At 43.9% G+C, this 18,371-nt stretch overlaps 1 protein-coding gene across 1 annotated transcript in view; it reads left to right on the top strand.

Annotated features, from left to right (window-relative positions):
* Positions 1-10,774: 10,774 nt before the first annotated feature.
* LOC126188392 (odorant receptor 82a-like) overlaps positions 10,775-18,371 on the top strand; it is a 163,259-nt gene continuing 155,662 nt past the window's right edge. Inside the window, exon 1 of the mRNA XM_049929993.1 lies at positions 10,775-11,098. Within this exon, the coding sequence (XP_049785950.1) occupies positions 10,775-11,098 (324 nt within the window). The remainder of the gene's footprint in view (positions 11,099-18,371) is intronic.

The raw sequence follows: 18,371 nt of genomic DNA, 5'->3' as shown, positions 1-18,371 counted from the left end.
GTTAAGTCCCATTGCTCAGAGCCATTTGAACCATTTTCAGAGGATAATGCTAAAATGTTACATTTGGCAATTTCTACCGCCTTTTAACCCAATTGGCTGGTATCACGACGAGAAACTGGTGACTGATGCTCAGCCAATAAAATCATTTTCCAACAAAAGCTGATATCGTAATCTGAAGACAAATTTGTGTACTACCAAAGTAATGAAAACCTGGAGAGCCTAGCATCGTGTCTTACGTCGAAAGAGGCTCAAATATAACAACTACACACTGCAGTTATTTGGAGAGATAATACAATTTACAATCATGAGCTAGTGAAACAGACGGGCAACGTATCGTTCAAAAATGGTTCAAATGGCTCTGAGCACTATGGGACTTAACTTCTGTGGTCATCAGTCCCCTAGAACTTAGAACTACTTAAACCTAACTAACCTTCGGACATCACACACATCCATGCCCGAGGCAGGATTCGAACCTGCGACCGTAGTGGTCGCGCGGTTCCAGGCTGTAGCGCCTAGAACCGCTCGGCCGCCCCGGCCGGCGGCAACGTATCGTTAATATGCATACAGTGCATACAAGGGTAATTACTGAAACATAACAGTTTCCGCGGAATGTTTATTATGCGGAATAAGAGATTGCAGGACACACTGAGAGGACATCAGCTGTCCATTGGGATTTTTGGGACATGTTTCCAACTATGCGGTAATTGGGACATTTGCTTTATCAGCAACTCTGGCGGAATTTTCGCCATATTTGAGCATATTTTAGAGTGGTGGTGGTGGTTAGTGTTTAACGTCCCGTCGACAACGAGGTCATTAGAGACGGAGCGCAAGCTCGGGTTAGGGAAGGATTGGGAAGGAAATCGGCCGTGCCCTTTCAAAGGAACCATCCCGGCATTTGCCTGAAACGATTTAGGGAAATCACGGAAAACCTCCCCCCATGAACCATGGACCTTGCCGTTGGTGGGGAGGCTTGCGTGCCTCAGCGATACAGATGGCCGTACCGTAGGTGCAACCACAACGGAGGGGTATCTGTTGAGAGGCCAGACAAACATGTGGTTCCTGAAGAGGGGCAGCAGCCTTTTCAGTAGTTGCAGGGGCAACAGTCTGGATGATTGACTGATCTGACCTTGTAACATTAACCAAAACGGCCTTGCTGTGCTGGTACTGCGAACGGCTGAAGGCAAGGGGAAACTACAGCTGTAATTTTTCCCGAGGACATGCAGCTCTACTGTATGATTAAATGATGATGGCGTCCTCTTGGGTAAAATATTCCGGAGGTAAAATAGTCCCCCATTCGGATCTCCGGGCGGGGACTACTCAAGAGGACGTCGTTATCAGGAGAAAGAAAACTGGCGTTCTACGGATCGGAGCGTGGAATGTCAGATCCCTTAATCGGGCAGGTAGGTTAGAAAATTTAAAAAGGGAAATGGATAGGTTAAAGTTAGATATAGTGGGAATTAGTGAAGTTCGGTGGCAGGAGGAACAAGACTTTTGGTCAGGTGATTACAGGGTTATAAATACAAAATCAAATAGGGGTAATGCAGGAGTAGGTTTAATAATGAATAAAAAAATAGGAGTGCGGGTTAGCTACTACAAACAGCATAGTGAACGCATTATTGTGGCCAAGATAGACACAAAGCCCATGCCTACTACAGTAGTACAAGTTTATATGCCAACTACCTCTGCAGATGATGAAGAAATAGATGAAATGTATGACGAGATAAAAGAAATTATTCAGGTAGTGAAGGGAGACGAAAATTTAATAGTCATGGGTGACTGGAATTCGTCAGTAGGAAAAGGGAGAGAAGGAAACATAGTAGGTGAATATGGATTGGGGGGAAGGAATGAAAGAGGAAGCCGCCTTGTAGAATTTTGCACAGAGCATAACTTAATTATAGCCAACACTTGGTTCAAGAATCATAAAAGAAGGTTGTATACCTGGAAGAATCCTGGAGATATTAAAAGGTATCAGATAGATTATATAACGGTAAGACAGAGATTTAGGAACCAGGTTTTAAATTGTAAGACATTTCCTGGGGCAGATGTGGACTCTGACCACAATCTATTGGTTATGAACTGCAGATTGAAACTAAAGAAACTGCAAAAAGGTGGGAATTTAAGGAGATGGGACCTGGATAAACTGAAAGAACCAGAGGTTGTAGAGAGTTTCAGGGAGAGCATAAGGGAACAATTGACAGGAATGGGGGAAAGAAATACAGTAGAAGAAGAATGGGTAGCTCTGAGGGATGAAGTAGTGAAGGCAGCAGAGGATCAAGTAGGTAAAAAGACGAGGGCTAATAGAAATCCTTGGGTAACAGAAGAAATATTGAATTTAATTGATGAAAGGAGAAAATATAAAAATGCAGTAAATGAAGCAGGCAAAAAGGATTACAAACGTCTCAAAAATGCGATCGACAAGAAGTGCAAAATGGCTAAGCAGGGATGGCTAGAGGACAAATGTAAGGATGTAGAGGCTTGTCTCACTAGGGGTAAGATAGAAACTGCCTACAGGAAAATTAAAGAGGCCTTTGGAGAAAAGAGAGCCACTTGTATGAATATCAAGAGCTCAGATGGAAACCCAGTTCTAAGCAAATAGGGGAAAGCAGCAAGGTGGAAGGAATATATAGAGGGTCTATACAAGGGCCATGTACTTGAGGACAATATTATGGAAATGGAAGAGGATGTAGATGAAGACGAAATGGGAGATAAGATACTGCGTGAAGAGTTTGACAGAGCACTGAAAGACCTGAGTCGAAACAAGGCCCCGGGAGTAGACAACATTCCATTTGAACTACTGATGGCCTCGGGAGAGCCAGTCATGACAAAACTCTACCATCTGGTGAGCACGATGTATGAGACAGGCGAAATACCCTCAGACTTCAAGAAGAATATAATAATCCCAATCCCAAAGAAAGCAGGTGTTGACAGATGTGAAAATTACCGAACTATCAGTTTAATAAGTCACAGCTGCAAAATACTAACGCGAATTCTTTACAGGCGAATGGAAAAACTGGTAGAAGCCGACCTCGGGGAAGATCAGTTTGGATTCCACAGAAATGTTGGAACACGTGAGGCAATACTGACCTTACGACTTATCTTAGAAGAAAGATTAAGAAAAGGCAAACCTACGTTTCTAGCATTTGTAGACTTAGAGAAAGCTTTTGACAATGTTAACTGGAATACTCTCTTTCAAATTCTGAAGGTGGCAGGGGTAAAATACAGGGAGCGAAAGGCTATTTACAGTTTGTACAGAAACCAGATGGCAGTTATAAGAGTCGAGGGGCATGAAAGGGAAGCAGTGGTTGGGAAAGGAGTAAGACAGGGTTGTAGCCTCTCCCCGATGTTATTCAATCTGTATATTGAGCAAGCAGTAAAGGAAACAAAAGAAAAATTCGGAGTAGGTATTAAAATTCATGGAGAAGAAATAAAAACTTTGAGGTTCGCTGATGACATTGTAATTCTGTCAGAGACAGCAAAGGACTTGGAAGAGCAGTTGAACGGAATGGACAGTGTCTTGAAAGGAGGATATAAGATGAACATCAACAAAAGCAAAACGAGGATAATGGAATGTAGTCAAATTAAGTCGGGTGATGCTGAGGGAATTAGATTAGGAAATGAGACACTTAAAGTAGTAAAGGAGTTTTGCTATTTAGGGAGTAAAATAACCGATGATGGTCGAAGTAGAGAGGATATAAAATGTAGACTGGCAATGGCAAGGAAAGCGTTTCTCAAGAAGAGGAATTTGTTAACATCGAGTATAGATTTAAGTGTCAGGAAGTCGTTCCTGAAAGTATTTGTATGGAGTGTAGCCATGTATGGAAGTGAAACATGGACGATAACTAGTTTGGACAAGAAGAGAATAGAAGCTTTCGAAATGTGGTGCTACAGAAGAATGCTGAAGATAAGGTGGGTAGATCACGTAACTAATGAGGAGGTATTGAATAGGATTGGGGAGAAGAGAAGTTTGTGGCACAACTTAACTAGAAGAAGGGATCGGTTGGTAGGACATGTTTTGAGGCATCAAGGGATCACAAATTTAGCATTGGAGGGCAGTGTGGAGGGTAAAAATCGTAGAGGGAGACCAAGAGATGAATACACTAAGCAGATTCAGAAGGATGTAGGTTGCAGTAGATACTGGGAGATGAAGAAGCTTGCACAGGATAGAGTAGCATGGAGAGCTGCATCAAACCAGTCTCAGGACTGAAGACCACAACAACAACAACAACACGGAAAACCTAAATCAGGATGGCTGGAGACGGGATTGAACCGTCGTCCTCCCGAATGCGAGTCCAGTGTGCTAACCACTGCGCCACCTCGCTCGGTTCATATTTTAGAGTTCGGCGAACTTTCACTATATCGTACAGTGACGTCACACTACCGTTTCTCGTCATTAGTTTCACTAAATCTAATCATGAGTGACCGTACCTCACAGCAACCACAGCTAGATAGAGGAACTAGTGCCGCGAGCGAGAAAAATATTTTGTAGCCAATGATGTTGACAGGTCCACAGGCCTAAATGTTTAACAAAGTACTTGATCGGATGTCGTAAACACGTCTACGTAGACTCACTAAAAGTGAAAAATGTAGGTCCGGTGGGATTAGCGTTGGGAATATTATCGTCCGTCCCTGCTTTCGCAAACGCTTTGCCAATTTAGTGCTGGCGTGCGTGCTTTTACAGTTACGTATCTACTGTAGTAATAGATGGTCGAAAGCTCCTACTTTGGAAATCCAATGAACGGTGATTTAGCCCAAAAAGTTGTTCCCATTCCATGGGAGTTCTGTATTAGACCAATCGCTTATAGGGTACTCTACCCGAAGATAGGTTCTTGGTTGGACTTAGGGAATAAACCGTGTTTTTGACATGACAAATGAAGTGATTTTAGTGCGGTATTTTGACCTTTACACCTTTACATTCCTTTCCGAGATTTTTCGTTTAATAAAGGTGGAAAGAATGTTGGAAGAAGACAGTTCGGTAAGGTCCAACCATATCTATGCAGTTTCCAGTTAGTTCTACGCAGTGTTCACCCTCCATTAGTTAATGTTATTAGTTGCCAAATTTTCCACTCCCGCAACAAGGACATGAAAATAACTTGAAAGCATTACCTGCAATCTGCAGTCCACATCTTGATATCTTTGCTCCATGTGCCAAAAAATACTGCCTGCAGTAAGGTAAATGGTGGTAAAGTAAGGTTTTCGAGATATAAGGTAAAGTTCGATCAAGTAAAATAGAAGTTTCTTTAATATTTTTAAGTCCACATGGTCAGCAAGCCCTTCACAACACAAACAGGCAGCACGTGGCACGTAAGAGACTCTTGTTAGCGGGCTATGATTCCGCCCAGTGGTTAGTTCTTGATAATATTTCGTCCTTCCGTGGCCCTAAGTGGTTCACAACCCCAATACAGGCCACAGCAGTACACCAACCCTACCGCCGCCCCACACCGAACCCAGGGTTATTGTGCGGTTCGGCCCCCAGTCAGAGGCTGGATGAAGTGGCACAAAAAAAAAGAAAAAGGAAGAAAAAATATGCATGATCTATGTGTTTAGCTCGTGTTACAGCACTCTTCTTGTGAAGATGCATACGCACTGTGATGCGTTGTTGAGACTCATTGCCGAAACTCCTTAACGTGGACTTTTCGTGACAGACTTCTTCGCCATTCCTTGCGAAGAATCGTGTCCACTTGTAGGATTAATTCAAGATTGGCAGAAAGCTGGAAGTTGAGTCATCTGCTGTACTACTGAAAGAATGTACTGTATGTAAACGAAATTGCTGAAATTCTTTTTCAGAAAACATTTTACTTGTAGCATAAAAAAACACGTTATGTTTTGCATTTTCATGTTATTTCGCTGTACAGTTGTTCTCCACGATTTCAGGGAAACTATTGGTTATTTCAAATTGTAAGTCTCATATCACAGCCTAATGATCACGTGTTAACGTTTTTTGTTATTGGTCATATTTAATATGACATTTCAAAGCTTAATACATCACTACCAGTTGTTCGAAGAATGTGCATTGAATTAACAGTGAGAAATGCGATTGCTAAACTGATGGAATCGGAAATTGGCAGTCTGCTACTGCCGCCATATTTCCAATGCGGATCTCCACAACACTGGAAGGCGAATGCTAGGATAAAAACCAGAGTGAAAAAAATTGGATCCTACAACAATCTGTTTTCCCGTCATATCCTCTACCGGTAGACCACCGCAGCACTTGAGAGTTTGGCTCCGCTTGCTCCGTTCTCGAGACACTTCTGTTCTCTCGGGCTATAATGGAAACCTTCCTTATGAATCAGTGTATCCATTAGTCAATACTGGATCAAAGTTCCACCAGTAGTTCATGGGATTAGAATGTGTATACAGATGGACACGAACAAATGACTTCAATTTGTACTGTAACACCCCACCCGTCACTTATCTGGTTTTGACGTGTGTTCACCCCAGCTAATTGACTAACAGATCATCAGAGAGTGCAAAATTGCCGCAATATCGAATAACGCAAAGAAAGTAATAAGGCCCTGTGACTCCTGATTGAACTGCAGTGGCAGTGTTGACATTAATTGATTCAGAATTGATCACTTTTAATTAAAAAGGGGCCACATTGATATGTTCAGCTATTGAACACCAGATGCAAATGTTGAACATAAAATTAATTAAGAAAGTGACTTGGGATTTCAACTACTTGATTGAAAACAGATGCAGTCGATTATCACAAATCTATTTTAACTCCCGATCTTCAATCATCACATTACATGACTCTCCTATCAGACAGTGGTAATAAATTATGTTTACGTGGAGTAAAGCGCGATAATTCAAAATTAATTCCTATCGACTGATCCAGGCGTAATGCGAAGTGCTAGAAGAATTCCCCAATACACGGCCCATGAAACCCTCATGGAAACTTTGCCGACGTGATCCAACAAATTAATTAGTGGCCTAATTCCAGCCGGAGCGGGTGCAATATCACCAAATTCAGCGTGGTGGGGCGTCGTCGTTGTGAGGACGTCGGCCGGCCTCGTGGCGCTGCAAGGCTGCGCTCGTCTATTCACTCCTAGCTATCTTGCTCAGTACATAGCTGAACCAAAACTTTCTGTCTCCAAGCTCAATCGTTCCATTTGCTAAGTCCTAAACTGCAGAGATGCCCACTCTTTCTCAGGCAATCTGAGTAAAGAACGCCACTTCCGCACTCTAGGCAAGCTGGGAATGGAAGACCTCTAGGAGACTTCTCCCAGTCCGCTCTTCGCCTTGGTTTCCCCTCCAGCAAAATCACTTACGCCAATGGCAGTGCAAGTCGCGTTAATTATGCGTCGCTTCCCAGCGCTGACCAATGCTTGCTCTAGGAAGTGAACAAATTCCCACAAAATTTCCCTTCCTCTCAACTTCTGCTATTTAGCTCCTCCCAGGCCACCCATCAAGATTAGCGTCTGCACAAAATACCAGTTTTTCTGGAATTCTGACCCCCATGAGAGTACTACAAATTCCTTGGTCCTACGTTCCCATCGGAGGCCAGCGTATTTCGTTCTGTCGCTCTTCATCTGATTTACTTCAGACTCTGCGGGCTGTGAATTCAGCGTGAAGTTGCTATAGGCACGAACACGCATATTTTGGCATCTGTTGACCGCTCCACCGTAGCTTTGAGAGGCTTTCTCGCATATTTCGCTGAAAATGGGATGACGGACATTTATCAACAGGCGTACAAGTTCTCTGCCTGCTTCCTGGTACACCAGCGAGGGGTCAACCACCCAATCACTGGCACTCATCTTAAGGTAGCTGGAGGCCGCGCCCTGTTACCGCTTTCTCAGAGCTTGAGCTGCCCTAAGCTGCCTATTGTCGCTTCCCTTCACCGCTCCCCAGCTGTCCACGGTCAACTGTGAATACTTCCCTGGGATAAACTAGCCTCCAGTAAATCGACGCGTTTCCACAAAGTTTTCATGTTGTGTGAATTACTTTAAAACCATCACCTGACATTAATTATTCCAATATGTCCATACTATACCCTCTACAAGATGCATTGTGCCTTGGCAGTCATTTTTGTTCAGCCCTACTGTTCGCTCAACGTGAGTTAGGTGATCTTTAATGACTTCATGTAAGGGGCATAGTTCTTGCCATCTTACAATATGTGCAGAGAGATATCTCTGAATATTGAATATGAAATGAATGTCGATGACAGATAAGCAGTGGAAATGGAAAGAAAGGGAGAGTGAACGTTATGGAAACATTGAGGAAGGTGTACTTGAATGTGAAGTAGCTGAAGAGTTGAAGGTAAACAACTGTGAGCCAGTGGTAACAAACAGTAATTATCCTATACGATGTATCATTTCGGCTTTAATGATTTTCATGGAGATAGTTTTCAGAATCACACTGACCACAGTGAAAATAATATTGTTAAAGTAGGACTGGAGGTAGTTAATGTGGCAATTTTAATCTACAGTGACTATAAATACAAGTGTGATTGGATACATAATTAATTTCAATATGCGACGATTAATAATTAATCTGTATCAAAAGTGAAACAGGAACATGGCAGTGATGCTAGGAACACGGTAAGTTCATCACTTTCCCTTGATTACTTGTATATAAGTTCCTCACTCTCACATAATTACCGATTGTCTTTACGAACATTTTCGGTGGATAATAACTATTGAAAAAAAAAAGAAGAGACTGAAATGTTATGTAGGCAACGGCTGTGAACGTAGGGATCGATGTTATTGTGTTACCGGGCTGTCGAGATGTATGTGCCAAATAAAGGGCTTAAATATGAGAAAGACCCTCCCTGGTTTAATAATAAAAGTCGGAAAATGACGAGGAAACAGAGATTGCTGTACACTCAGTTCAAAAACGAGTGGTCAAATATTGACAAGCAAAAGTTAGTAGAAATTCGTGCGTCCGTCAGAAGATCAATGTGAGAAGCACACAACAAATTCCACCGTCATACCTCACCAAAAAATCTTTCCGAAAAACCAAGGAAATTCTAGTCATACGTAAAATCACTAAGTGGGTCGAAAGCTTCTGTTCATTCACTCGTCGACCGGTTTGCGGTTGTAATAGAAGATAGGAAAAGGAAAGCTGAAATTTTAAATTTCACGTTTAAGAAATCATTCATGCAGGAGCATCGTACGAACATACCATCGTTTGACTGTCGTACAGACTCCCGCGTGGAATACACAGAAATTGGCATCCGTGGTGTAGAAAAGCAACTGAAAGAGTTTAAAACAAATAAGCCCCCAGGTCCAGATGTAATCCTAACTCGGTTTTACAGAGAGCGCTCTGCAGCATTGGCTCCTTACCGTTCAAGCATTTATCGCGTTTCTCTCCCCGAGTGCAAAGTCCCAGGCGTCTGGAAAAGAACGCACTTGATTCGTTTATCTAAGAAAGGTAAAAGAACTGACTCGCATAATTACACATCTATATGCTTAAAAACTGTTTACTGCAGAAATCTTAAACACATCCTGAGCTGAAATGTAGTAAATGTCCTTGAGATAGAGAAGCTTCCGTCCACGAATCAGCACGGCGTTAGAAAGCATCGCTTGTGCGAAACTCAGTTTGCCCTTAGCTAAGATGATAGCCCACAAACCATGAATGGAGAGCAACATATTCCTAAATTTACAGAAAGCGTTTCAGACAATGCCCCACTGCATATTATTCAGGATCCCAGATATGTGAGTGGCTGGAACACTTTGAACAATAGAACCCATCACGTTGTCCTCGAAGACGAGTGTTCATCGGATCACTGTTATTCTATGCGTACATAAATGATCTGACCAACAGAGCTAGCAGCAATACGCTGCTGCTTGCCGGTGATGCTGTGGTGTAAGGGCAGGTGTAGTCGTTGAGTGATTGTAGGAGTATACAAGATGACTTAGAGAAATTTTGTAATTAGTGTGATGACCGACAGCTTGCTCTAGATGTTGATAGATGTAACTTAATGCGAATGGGCAGGAAAAACAATCTTGTAATATTTGAATACAGCATTAGTAGCGTGCAGCTTAACACCGTCACACTGATTAACTACCCAGACGTAACTTCGCAAAGTAATAAGAAATGGAATGGGCACGTCAAGTTAGTAGTAAGGAAAGCGAATGCTCGATTTCTGTTGGTGGGAGATTTCTGGGAGCAGGCGCCCGTCTCACTCTTTAGTAAGCATTTCAGAGGCACGCTGCTAGATTTGTTAGAGGAAGCTTCGTTCAGCATGCAGGTATTGCTGAGTTGTTTTGTGAACTCAAATGGGGATCCCTTCACACACTCTTTTCCCAAGGCGCTATTGAGGAAATTTAGCGAACCGGCATTTGAAACCGACTGCAGGAAGACTCTAACGCCGACGACGTACATTTCGCTTAAGGACCACGAGGATAAGCTCCTAGGAATTAGGGCTGCCGCGCGGGATTAGCCGAGCGGTCTGGCCGTTGCAGTCATAGACTGTGTGGCTGGTCCCGGCGGAGGTTCGAGTCCTCCCTCGGGCATGGGTGTGAGTGATCGTCCTTAGGATAATTTAGGTTAAGTAGTGTGTAAGCTTAGGGACTGATGACCTTAGCAGTTAAGTCCCATAAGATTTCACACAAATCTGAACATTTTTGAATTAGGGCTCACACAGAGGCTTTTAGACAGTTGTATTTCCCCTATTCGCTCAAATTGCGAGTGAATCACCAAAGGAAATGACTAGTAGTAGCAGAAGGTACCCTCCGCCATGCACTGTACGGTGTTTTGCGGAGTATGAACGCAGTTGTAGATGCAGGAGTTTGCACAGTGGCTGACCGTCAGTTTCCCGCGCCGTTCGGCAGACATGGTGCAGGGCTCGCCGGCGCGACTGCGGACGGAGCTGTGGCTGCAGCAGCGGCTGCTGAGACTGGCGGGCCAGTGGGCGCCGCGCGGCAGGCTGGGGCCGTGGCTGTACGCCGCCTACGCCGGCGCCGTCGTGGCCTCCCTGCTGTTCCTGGTGGCCAGCCAGCTGTCCGCCATGCTGCACTTCTGGGGCGACATCCTCAGCGCCACCAACAACGCCTGCGTCACCTCCAGCTACTCGATGGCCGTCTTCAAGTTCTTCGCCTTCCGCGTGATGCGGCCCTCTGCCGAACGCCTCATTCACGACCTCGACAGATGCCTGCAAGTAAATTTCTCCGCACTTCTTGTCTGTGCAACTTTAGTGTGGAATTCAAAGGTTTCTGACATTCCTGCTTTCTATTTTGGACTTCAGTCTAGAATTACAGGTACATGTCTGGCGGATTTCATAGTCGGTTGTCAGGAAGTAATACGTTAACCCTGTAATTTCAGCGGAGGTTTAAAGTAATAAATAATGTGACATCAGTCGTCAGCTGAAATCAATTTTTACTGCCTAACGATCACAGGGCGAATACACAACTTTAAAGTTGTTTATGGCCCGTTTGCTAACATATGGGTTCATTTTTGCACTCTTGCATTCTGCCGTTAAAGAAGCATCTATTACTCATGCAGTCAGCCTAATGGACAACCAGTAAATAGAATGAGATTTTCACTCTGCAGCGGAGTGTGCTCTGATATGAAACTTCCTGGCAGATTAAAACTGCGTGCCGGACCGAGACTCGAACTCTGGACCGTTGCCTTTCGCGGATAAGTGCTCTACCGCCTGAGCTACCCAAGCACGACTCGCGCCCCCTCCTCACAGTTTTACTTCCGCCAGTACCCAGTCTCCTACCTTCCTAACTTTACAGAAGCTCTCCTGCGAACCTTGCAGGACTAGCACTCCTGAAAGAAAGGATATTGCGGAGACATGGCTTAGGGACAGCCTGGGGGATGTTTCCAGAATGAGATTTTCACTCTGCAGCGGAGTGTGCGCTGATATGAAACCTCCTGGCAGAGCACTTGCCCGCGAAAGGCAAAGGTCCCGAGTTCGAGTCTCTGTCCGACACACAAATCTAATCTGCCAGAAAGTTTCAATTACTAAATAACTTGCAAAAGCAAACAAATAAATGAAAAATCAGTAAATAAAGGAGATAAGAAAGAACTGATCCCTGAGGTTAATGATGTTTCTTAATCACAGGATTAAGAACATAAATTACATTGAATGGTGGCCTTACATTGGATAACATATATACACGGTGAAACAAATAAGATATGGAATGACTGGGGAACCAGAGCGTTCGAAGGCAATGACTGATGTAAGCCAGAGGCAGTATGCAGTGCACCAAAACTAAATTCAACAAAATTCCTAATGTTCAACAACTTAATTCAAGTCTGTATGCAATGACCAATTCACCTTAGCAAACTTCAGTCACTGAGAGCTACCCTAGCACTCACTGTTCAAATATTCTCTAAGTCAGAAACTGCTAGAATTGGTGCACGTTGAACACACTTGAACACCTGTGAGTCGCTGGCAGTTCAACCTTAGCACGAACCTTACCAAACAAATACGAACATGAAAAGTATGTCAAGTGCATGCAGTTCCCCTCACGTTGGTTGATATGGACCTGTACTGACTGGCAAAAAGCAAAACGACAAGCACAGCTTCATACAGCTTACCACTTCAGCAGAAAGTCATTTGCACATCCTTAACACAAAAACTGAGTATTAAATTTTCTTGTGAAACGAACATAAACACAGTAAAATAATGGCACAAATATTTCATGCTAAAGCTACTCTATTTTGTTACTGTGGAGAACTCTGTTTTGGCACACAACTACTAACAGTAAAATTAGTCTGTTTAGCTTTAACATTAATACACTCCTGGAAATTGAAATAAGAACACCGTGAATTCATTGTCCCAGGAAGGGGAAACTTTATTGACACATTCCTGGGGTCCGATACATCACATGATCACACTGACAGAACCACAGGCACATAGACACAGGCAACAGAGCATGCACAATGTCGGCACTAGTACAGTGTATATCCACCTTTCGCAGCAATGCAGGCTGCTATTCTCCCATGGAGACGATCGTAGAGATGCTGGATGTAGTCCTGTGGAACGGCTTGCCATGCCATTTCCACCTGGCGCCTCAGTTGGACCAGCGTTCGTGCTGGACGTGCAGACCGCGTGAGACGACGCTTCATCCAGTCCCAAACATGCTCAATGGGGGACAGATCCGGAGATCTTGCTGGCCAGGGTAGTTGACTTACACCTTCTAGAGCACGTTGGGTGGCACGGGATACATGCGGACGTGCATTGTCCTGTTGGAACAGCAAGTTCCCTTGCCGGTCTAGGAATGGTAGAACGATGGGTTCGATGACGGTTTGGATGTACCGTGCACTATTCAGTGTCCCCTCGACGATCACCAGTGGTGTACGGCCAGTGTAGGAGATCGCTCCCCACACCATGATGCCGGGTGTTGGCCCTGTGTGCCTCGGTCGTATGCAGTCCTGATTGTGGCGCTCACCTGCACGGCGCCAAACACGCATACGACCATCATTGGCACCAAGGCAGAAGCGACTCTCATCGCTGAAGACGACACGTCTCCATTCGTCCCTCCATTCACGCCTGTCGCGACACCACTGGAGGCGGGCTGCACGATGTTGGGGCGTGAGCGGAAGACGGCCTAACGGTGTGCGGGACCGTAGCCCAGCTTCATGGAGACGGTTGCGAATGGTCCTCGCCGATACCCCAGGAGCAACAGTGTCCCTAATTTGCTGGGAAGTGGCGGTGCGGTCCCCTACGGCACTGCGTAGGATCCTACGGTCTTGGCGTGCATCCGTGCGTCGCTGCTGTCCGGTCCCAGGTCGACGGGCACGTGCACCTTCCGCCGACCACTGGCGACAACATCGATGTACTGTGGAGACCTCACGCCCCACGTGTTGAGCAATTCGGCGGTACGTCCACCCGGCCTCCCGCATGCCCACTATACGCCCTCGCTCAAAGTCCGTCAACTGCACATACGGTTCACGTCCACGCTGTCGCGGCATGCTACCAGTGTTAAAGACTGCGATGGAGCTCCGTATGCCACGGCAAACTGGCTGACACTGACGGCGGCGGTGCACAAATGCTGCGCAGCTAGCGCCATTCGACGGCCAACACCGCGGTTCCTGGTGTGTCCGCTGTGCCGTGCGTGTGATCATTGCTTGTACAGCCCTCTCGCAGTGTCCGGAGCAAGTATGGTGGGTCTGACACACCGGTGTCAATGTGTTCTTTTTTCCATTTCCAGGAGTGTATTTTACAGCTGATTTCAAGACCCATCATATGCATATGTTAAGTGTGTGTAGCTTTTGTTACTGAAGTTATGAACAGTTTTACGCATAAATGTTAACAGCTTGTTTAATATTTGATTTGAAATCATTGCGATAATTTTATTGAATTCCTGTCTTCACAGAGATTTCAACGCTGTCATCAGATTTGCTGCAGCTTCTTTGGAAGTTATTTTCGTGTTTTTGGTGAATATTTGAAACATTACTTTTAACACAGGATCCCGCCATACTGCTTAGTGTCCATAGGCACGCGGTGAAACAGTTTACCCTTGCCGCACGCGGGAATTCCAAGCTCCTTCCTCCCAGTCGCTCGCTGGTCGTCAACCAAACTCCTCAGACTCGCTGTAGTGACTTCGAGATCTACCCAGCGCTTACGTGCCTCTTTGTCGTAGATGTCTTTCCATTCTTTTATTAATTTGTACATAACTGACGCACAGCTCGTAATGCTACTTCCCTCCTACACAGCAGTCCCTCAAGGCTACAGGGTTAAGCGTAGGGGTAAGTGGGAGGGTGCTCTTTCAGCGGTAGCAGTTAAGGACTTTCCTGTGCACTGCTTCTCTTTGAGAGCAGAATGCCAGTCTTCTTCAGGTTCAACACGTTACTGATTATCGGAATACCGCTGTTACTATTGTTAAACATTGGCTTTTATTGTGTCTCATTGAAGTGCAACAGACGACTGTAGAAACTTTTCCTAAACTTCAGACAAGCTGATGGTGGCTGATGTTCAAGAGGGAAGTGCCCTGAGACGTGACAAGTTTTTGCCTCTCTATATTAGCAGTGACTGTCCGCCTGCTTAGCTGGTTGGTAACGTGCTTTGCCCGCTATGCACTGGACCCGGGTTCGACTCCCGGCACGGTTGGAGATTTTCTCCGCTCGTGGACTGTGTTTTGTGTTGTCCTCATCATCTTTTCATCCTCATCATCGGCCGCAAGTCGCCCAATGCGGTGCCGACTGAAATAAGACGTGCACTTAGCGGCCGAACCCGAATGGGACCTCCTGGTCAACTATACCATCCAACCATTTCATTTTAGCACGCACTTCACGTATGCTTTCCAACACGGCTGTGCTTGCAAGTGAATACAGTTTTTATTTACGTGTTGGTTCCAAGGAGCCCCTGTGATTAGCCTGCTGCTATAATTCAGGACAATATCGACCTTATTTGCATGAAAAGATTTGTATCACTCGGGATTAGCATATTCAGCAGCAAGGTAGCAGCTTGACTAGTTGTCTATTAACTCAGAACAGGAACTTCATCCAGATCCAGACTCCTTACGTTGTAGACTGTTACGATATGGAAATTTTGTCTTGATGTTGATACAATCCGTCTTGAAGATTAGAAAGCGCTCTAAGGTAATACTGAGGTAAGCTGGAGCATTTATGTTTCCCAGCTGTATTAGATGTTTTGTTATAAGAGCGACAGAGTATTAGGTTTTGAGATCAGGGATGAGGAGCCCATTTAGGGAAATGTACGTGGCATGATGGAGACTGACAGTTGTCATTCCTCTTACAACGACGGGAAAACATCGCAGCACCAAGAAGGAGTTGTGCGACATAAACGTAACTTGGTAGGGGTGTTTATAAATCTAAAAGATGATGTCTATTGAAATTTTGTGCTTACGAGTGGCATTAGTAGCGCCACTATGAGGATACAAAACATGTTTGCTATAAGCACACTCTCTAACGATCGTGAGCGTTAGTTACCTTTGAGATTGCTCGTAGTGAGTTGGTTGTTAGTCAAGAATGTCTTTAAGGGGCTCCGGAAAGGCTCAAAATCATGAAAAGTTCAATTTTTACTTTTTTGCGTTTTCTGAATCTGCAGACTATTACCTGTCAATAGATATATAATTTATTCAATTCCGAAGACTACAACTATTTTTAAATTTTTTTTGAAATGTGTTCTACATGGGCGTGACCCACTGCGGCGCTGTTAAACTGCTGTCAAATGGTGTTATTATTAACCAATTATTAATAATTATTAATAATAATTAATAATAATAATAATAATAACTGAACTGTTGAAAAAGTGTATTCACGGAAAAACTCAAAACCCCAATGAAAGTGTAAATAGTGTTATATGGTCGAGAATCCCCAAGACTGTATTTGTTGGAATAGAAACACTTCACTTTGGTGTGTATGATGCTGTTGCGACTTTCAATGATGGCAGCATTGTAAGGTGCAAGGTATTTAGAAATATGGGAATGAAGATAGGTTCTAACATGGTACGAGCGATGCTTGCTTTAGACAAGGAACGCCTTCGGGCTGCAGACAGGGCTGTAAAGAGTCTAGAAATACAAGCAAGAGTAAACAGGAGGATGAACAAGAGGAAGCTGGAGGAGGAGTTTGCAGAGGATGAAGATACTCCATCCTATGGACCTGGAATGCACTAAAAAGTTAATCCAATCTTTGTCGCTCGATTCCCAAAACTTTTATTTTCTCATACTAATTACATGTTTTCTAAGGATCTTCTAAACATATTTGTTTCAAACTTTCAGTAAATGTTACACAGTACCTCCTGCATAATTTAACACAGCCTTTTTCCAAAAAACTGTATATTTTTGAATATATAAATAAAAAATTGCAAAAAAATGTTGTGAATTTTCATTACAATTGAAAAAAAAATCATCTTTAATAACTGAACTAAAATTCTGTAAAATCCCTGTGTTAAGTTGTAGCCCACATTCCAATAAATAATCTGTAAAAAATTCAACTTCCTACCTCAAATACTTTGTGAGGAAAGATGTAATTTATAAGCGTTATTTTAACATTGCAAGTATAGGGCGTTCCGGAGCCCCTTAAGGTGACAAAGACGTCATTATCACCACTTCACTGATTCTGAACGACGTTTCTTTTGCGATGCTACAGAAGGAATGTTATGTAGAGTCACATTATGGCAACTTAAATTCACTTTTTCTAGTTGCATGTCACCACTAGCACTGGCATTCCACGGTAATCAGAAAACAGTTCATACCCTGTCAATAAGTTAGTTATTCTTTCTTCCAAGAGCGGTAGTCCACCAAAGGATCCATAAATCATTCTGTGGGAACGGTAGCAGGAAGATACATGCAGAACTGAAATGTGAGAGCAAGTCGTGGCTTTGTAAGGTGTCTGACTGCAAAAGTCTACTGCATGCAGTTCCCTTCACGCTGGTTGATATGGACCTGTATTTACTGGCAACAGCAACTCATATGCAACAGTTCGTATTATGTATTAAATGTCGGCGAGTGATATAGTCGTTGTAGGTGTGTCTGACAATCTACACTGATATAAAAACAAATCGGGCAACCTCATTCATGGTCTGGTCGTGAGCACATCCCAACACTATGTCTTCTTTTTCCATTCTGGCATGTCCGCACGTCATCGCATTTTACTGCAGCGAAGTTTGAACTCGTAAGTGCTTCTGAAATGCTGATGTTCAGTTTAGTTCCTATTTCAGATACCTATGCAGGGGAACCACGTGCGGGAATCAGCTTCACCCAAACAAGATACGTTCAAATAAACGGTTCTTTTTAGAATCTGTTCTGACAGTTATATCAGTAAATACTGAAGGCATGTCACAACCTAAGCAACAGCAGCTACTTCAAGAACTGTGCCGTGAACAAAAGTGTGATGTTACTGTGCATACAAGAAACTCACAGAGATACCCAGCAAAGATGACCGAAAATACCTGGTTTGGAGCTAGCAGCAGAAATACCTCAAGCTAAATATGGAAGTGCTATTTTCGTCAAGCCAGAAATCCAAGTCTTGAGTGACTATTGTACATATGACAATAACATCGAGATCATCACCTTGGAACTCAGCAACTGTGTGATCAATTCAGTGTACAAGCCTCCTTCCGCAAAATTCTCCTTTGTTCCTCCTAAAAACTTTGATTCGCGGAAGATATTTGTGGTAAGAGGGGATTTTAATAGCCACAGCTATGCCTGGGGATACACTCGAGAAAATGAAAATTGTGAAGCCGTTATATCTTAGGCTGAAACTAACTCCCTCTCCCTCATTCATGACAGTAAACTAGCTCCATCCTTTGACAGTGAAAGGTGGCAACGAGGCTACAACCCTGAACTCTTATTTGTGAATGAAGATGCAGCGCAACAGTGCCACAAATCAGTATGTCATCCCATCCATAATACACAACATAAACCAATAATGTGACGACTTCGTCCCATCAAAAGACCCCGAGAACTTGGTTTTAGACGAAGGTATAAATTCAAGAATGCAGACTGGCGGAAACT

Source organism: Schistocerca cancellata, chromosome 5 (assembly GCF_023864275.1).
Source record: "Schistocerca cancellata isolate TAMUIC-IGC-003103 chromosome 5, iqSchCanc2.1, whole genome shotgun sequence".
In the NCBI taxonomy this organism is placed as follows: Eukaryota; Metazoa; Arthropoda; class Insecta; order Orthoptera; family Acrididae; genus Schistocerca; species Schistocerca cancellata.
Note: the sequence above shows the minus strand (reverse complement) of the source record. Positions and strands in the feature narration are given on the sequence as shown.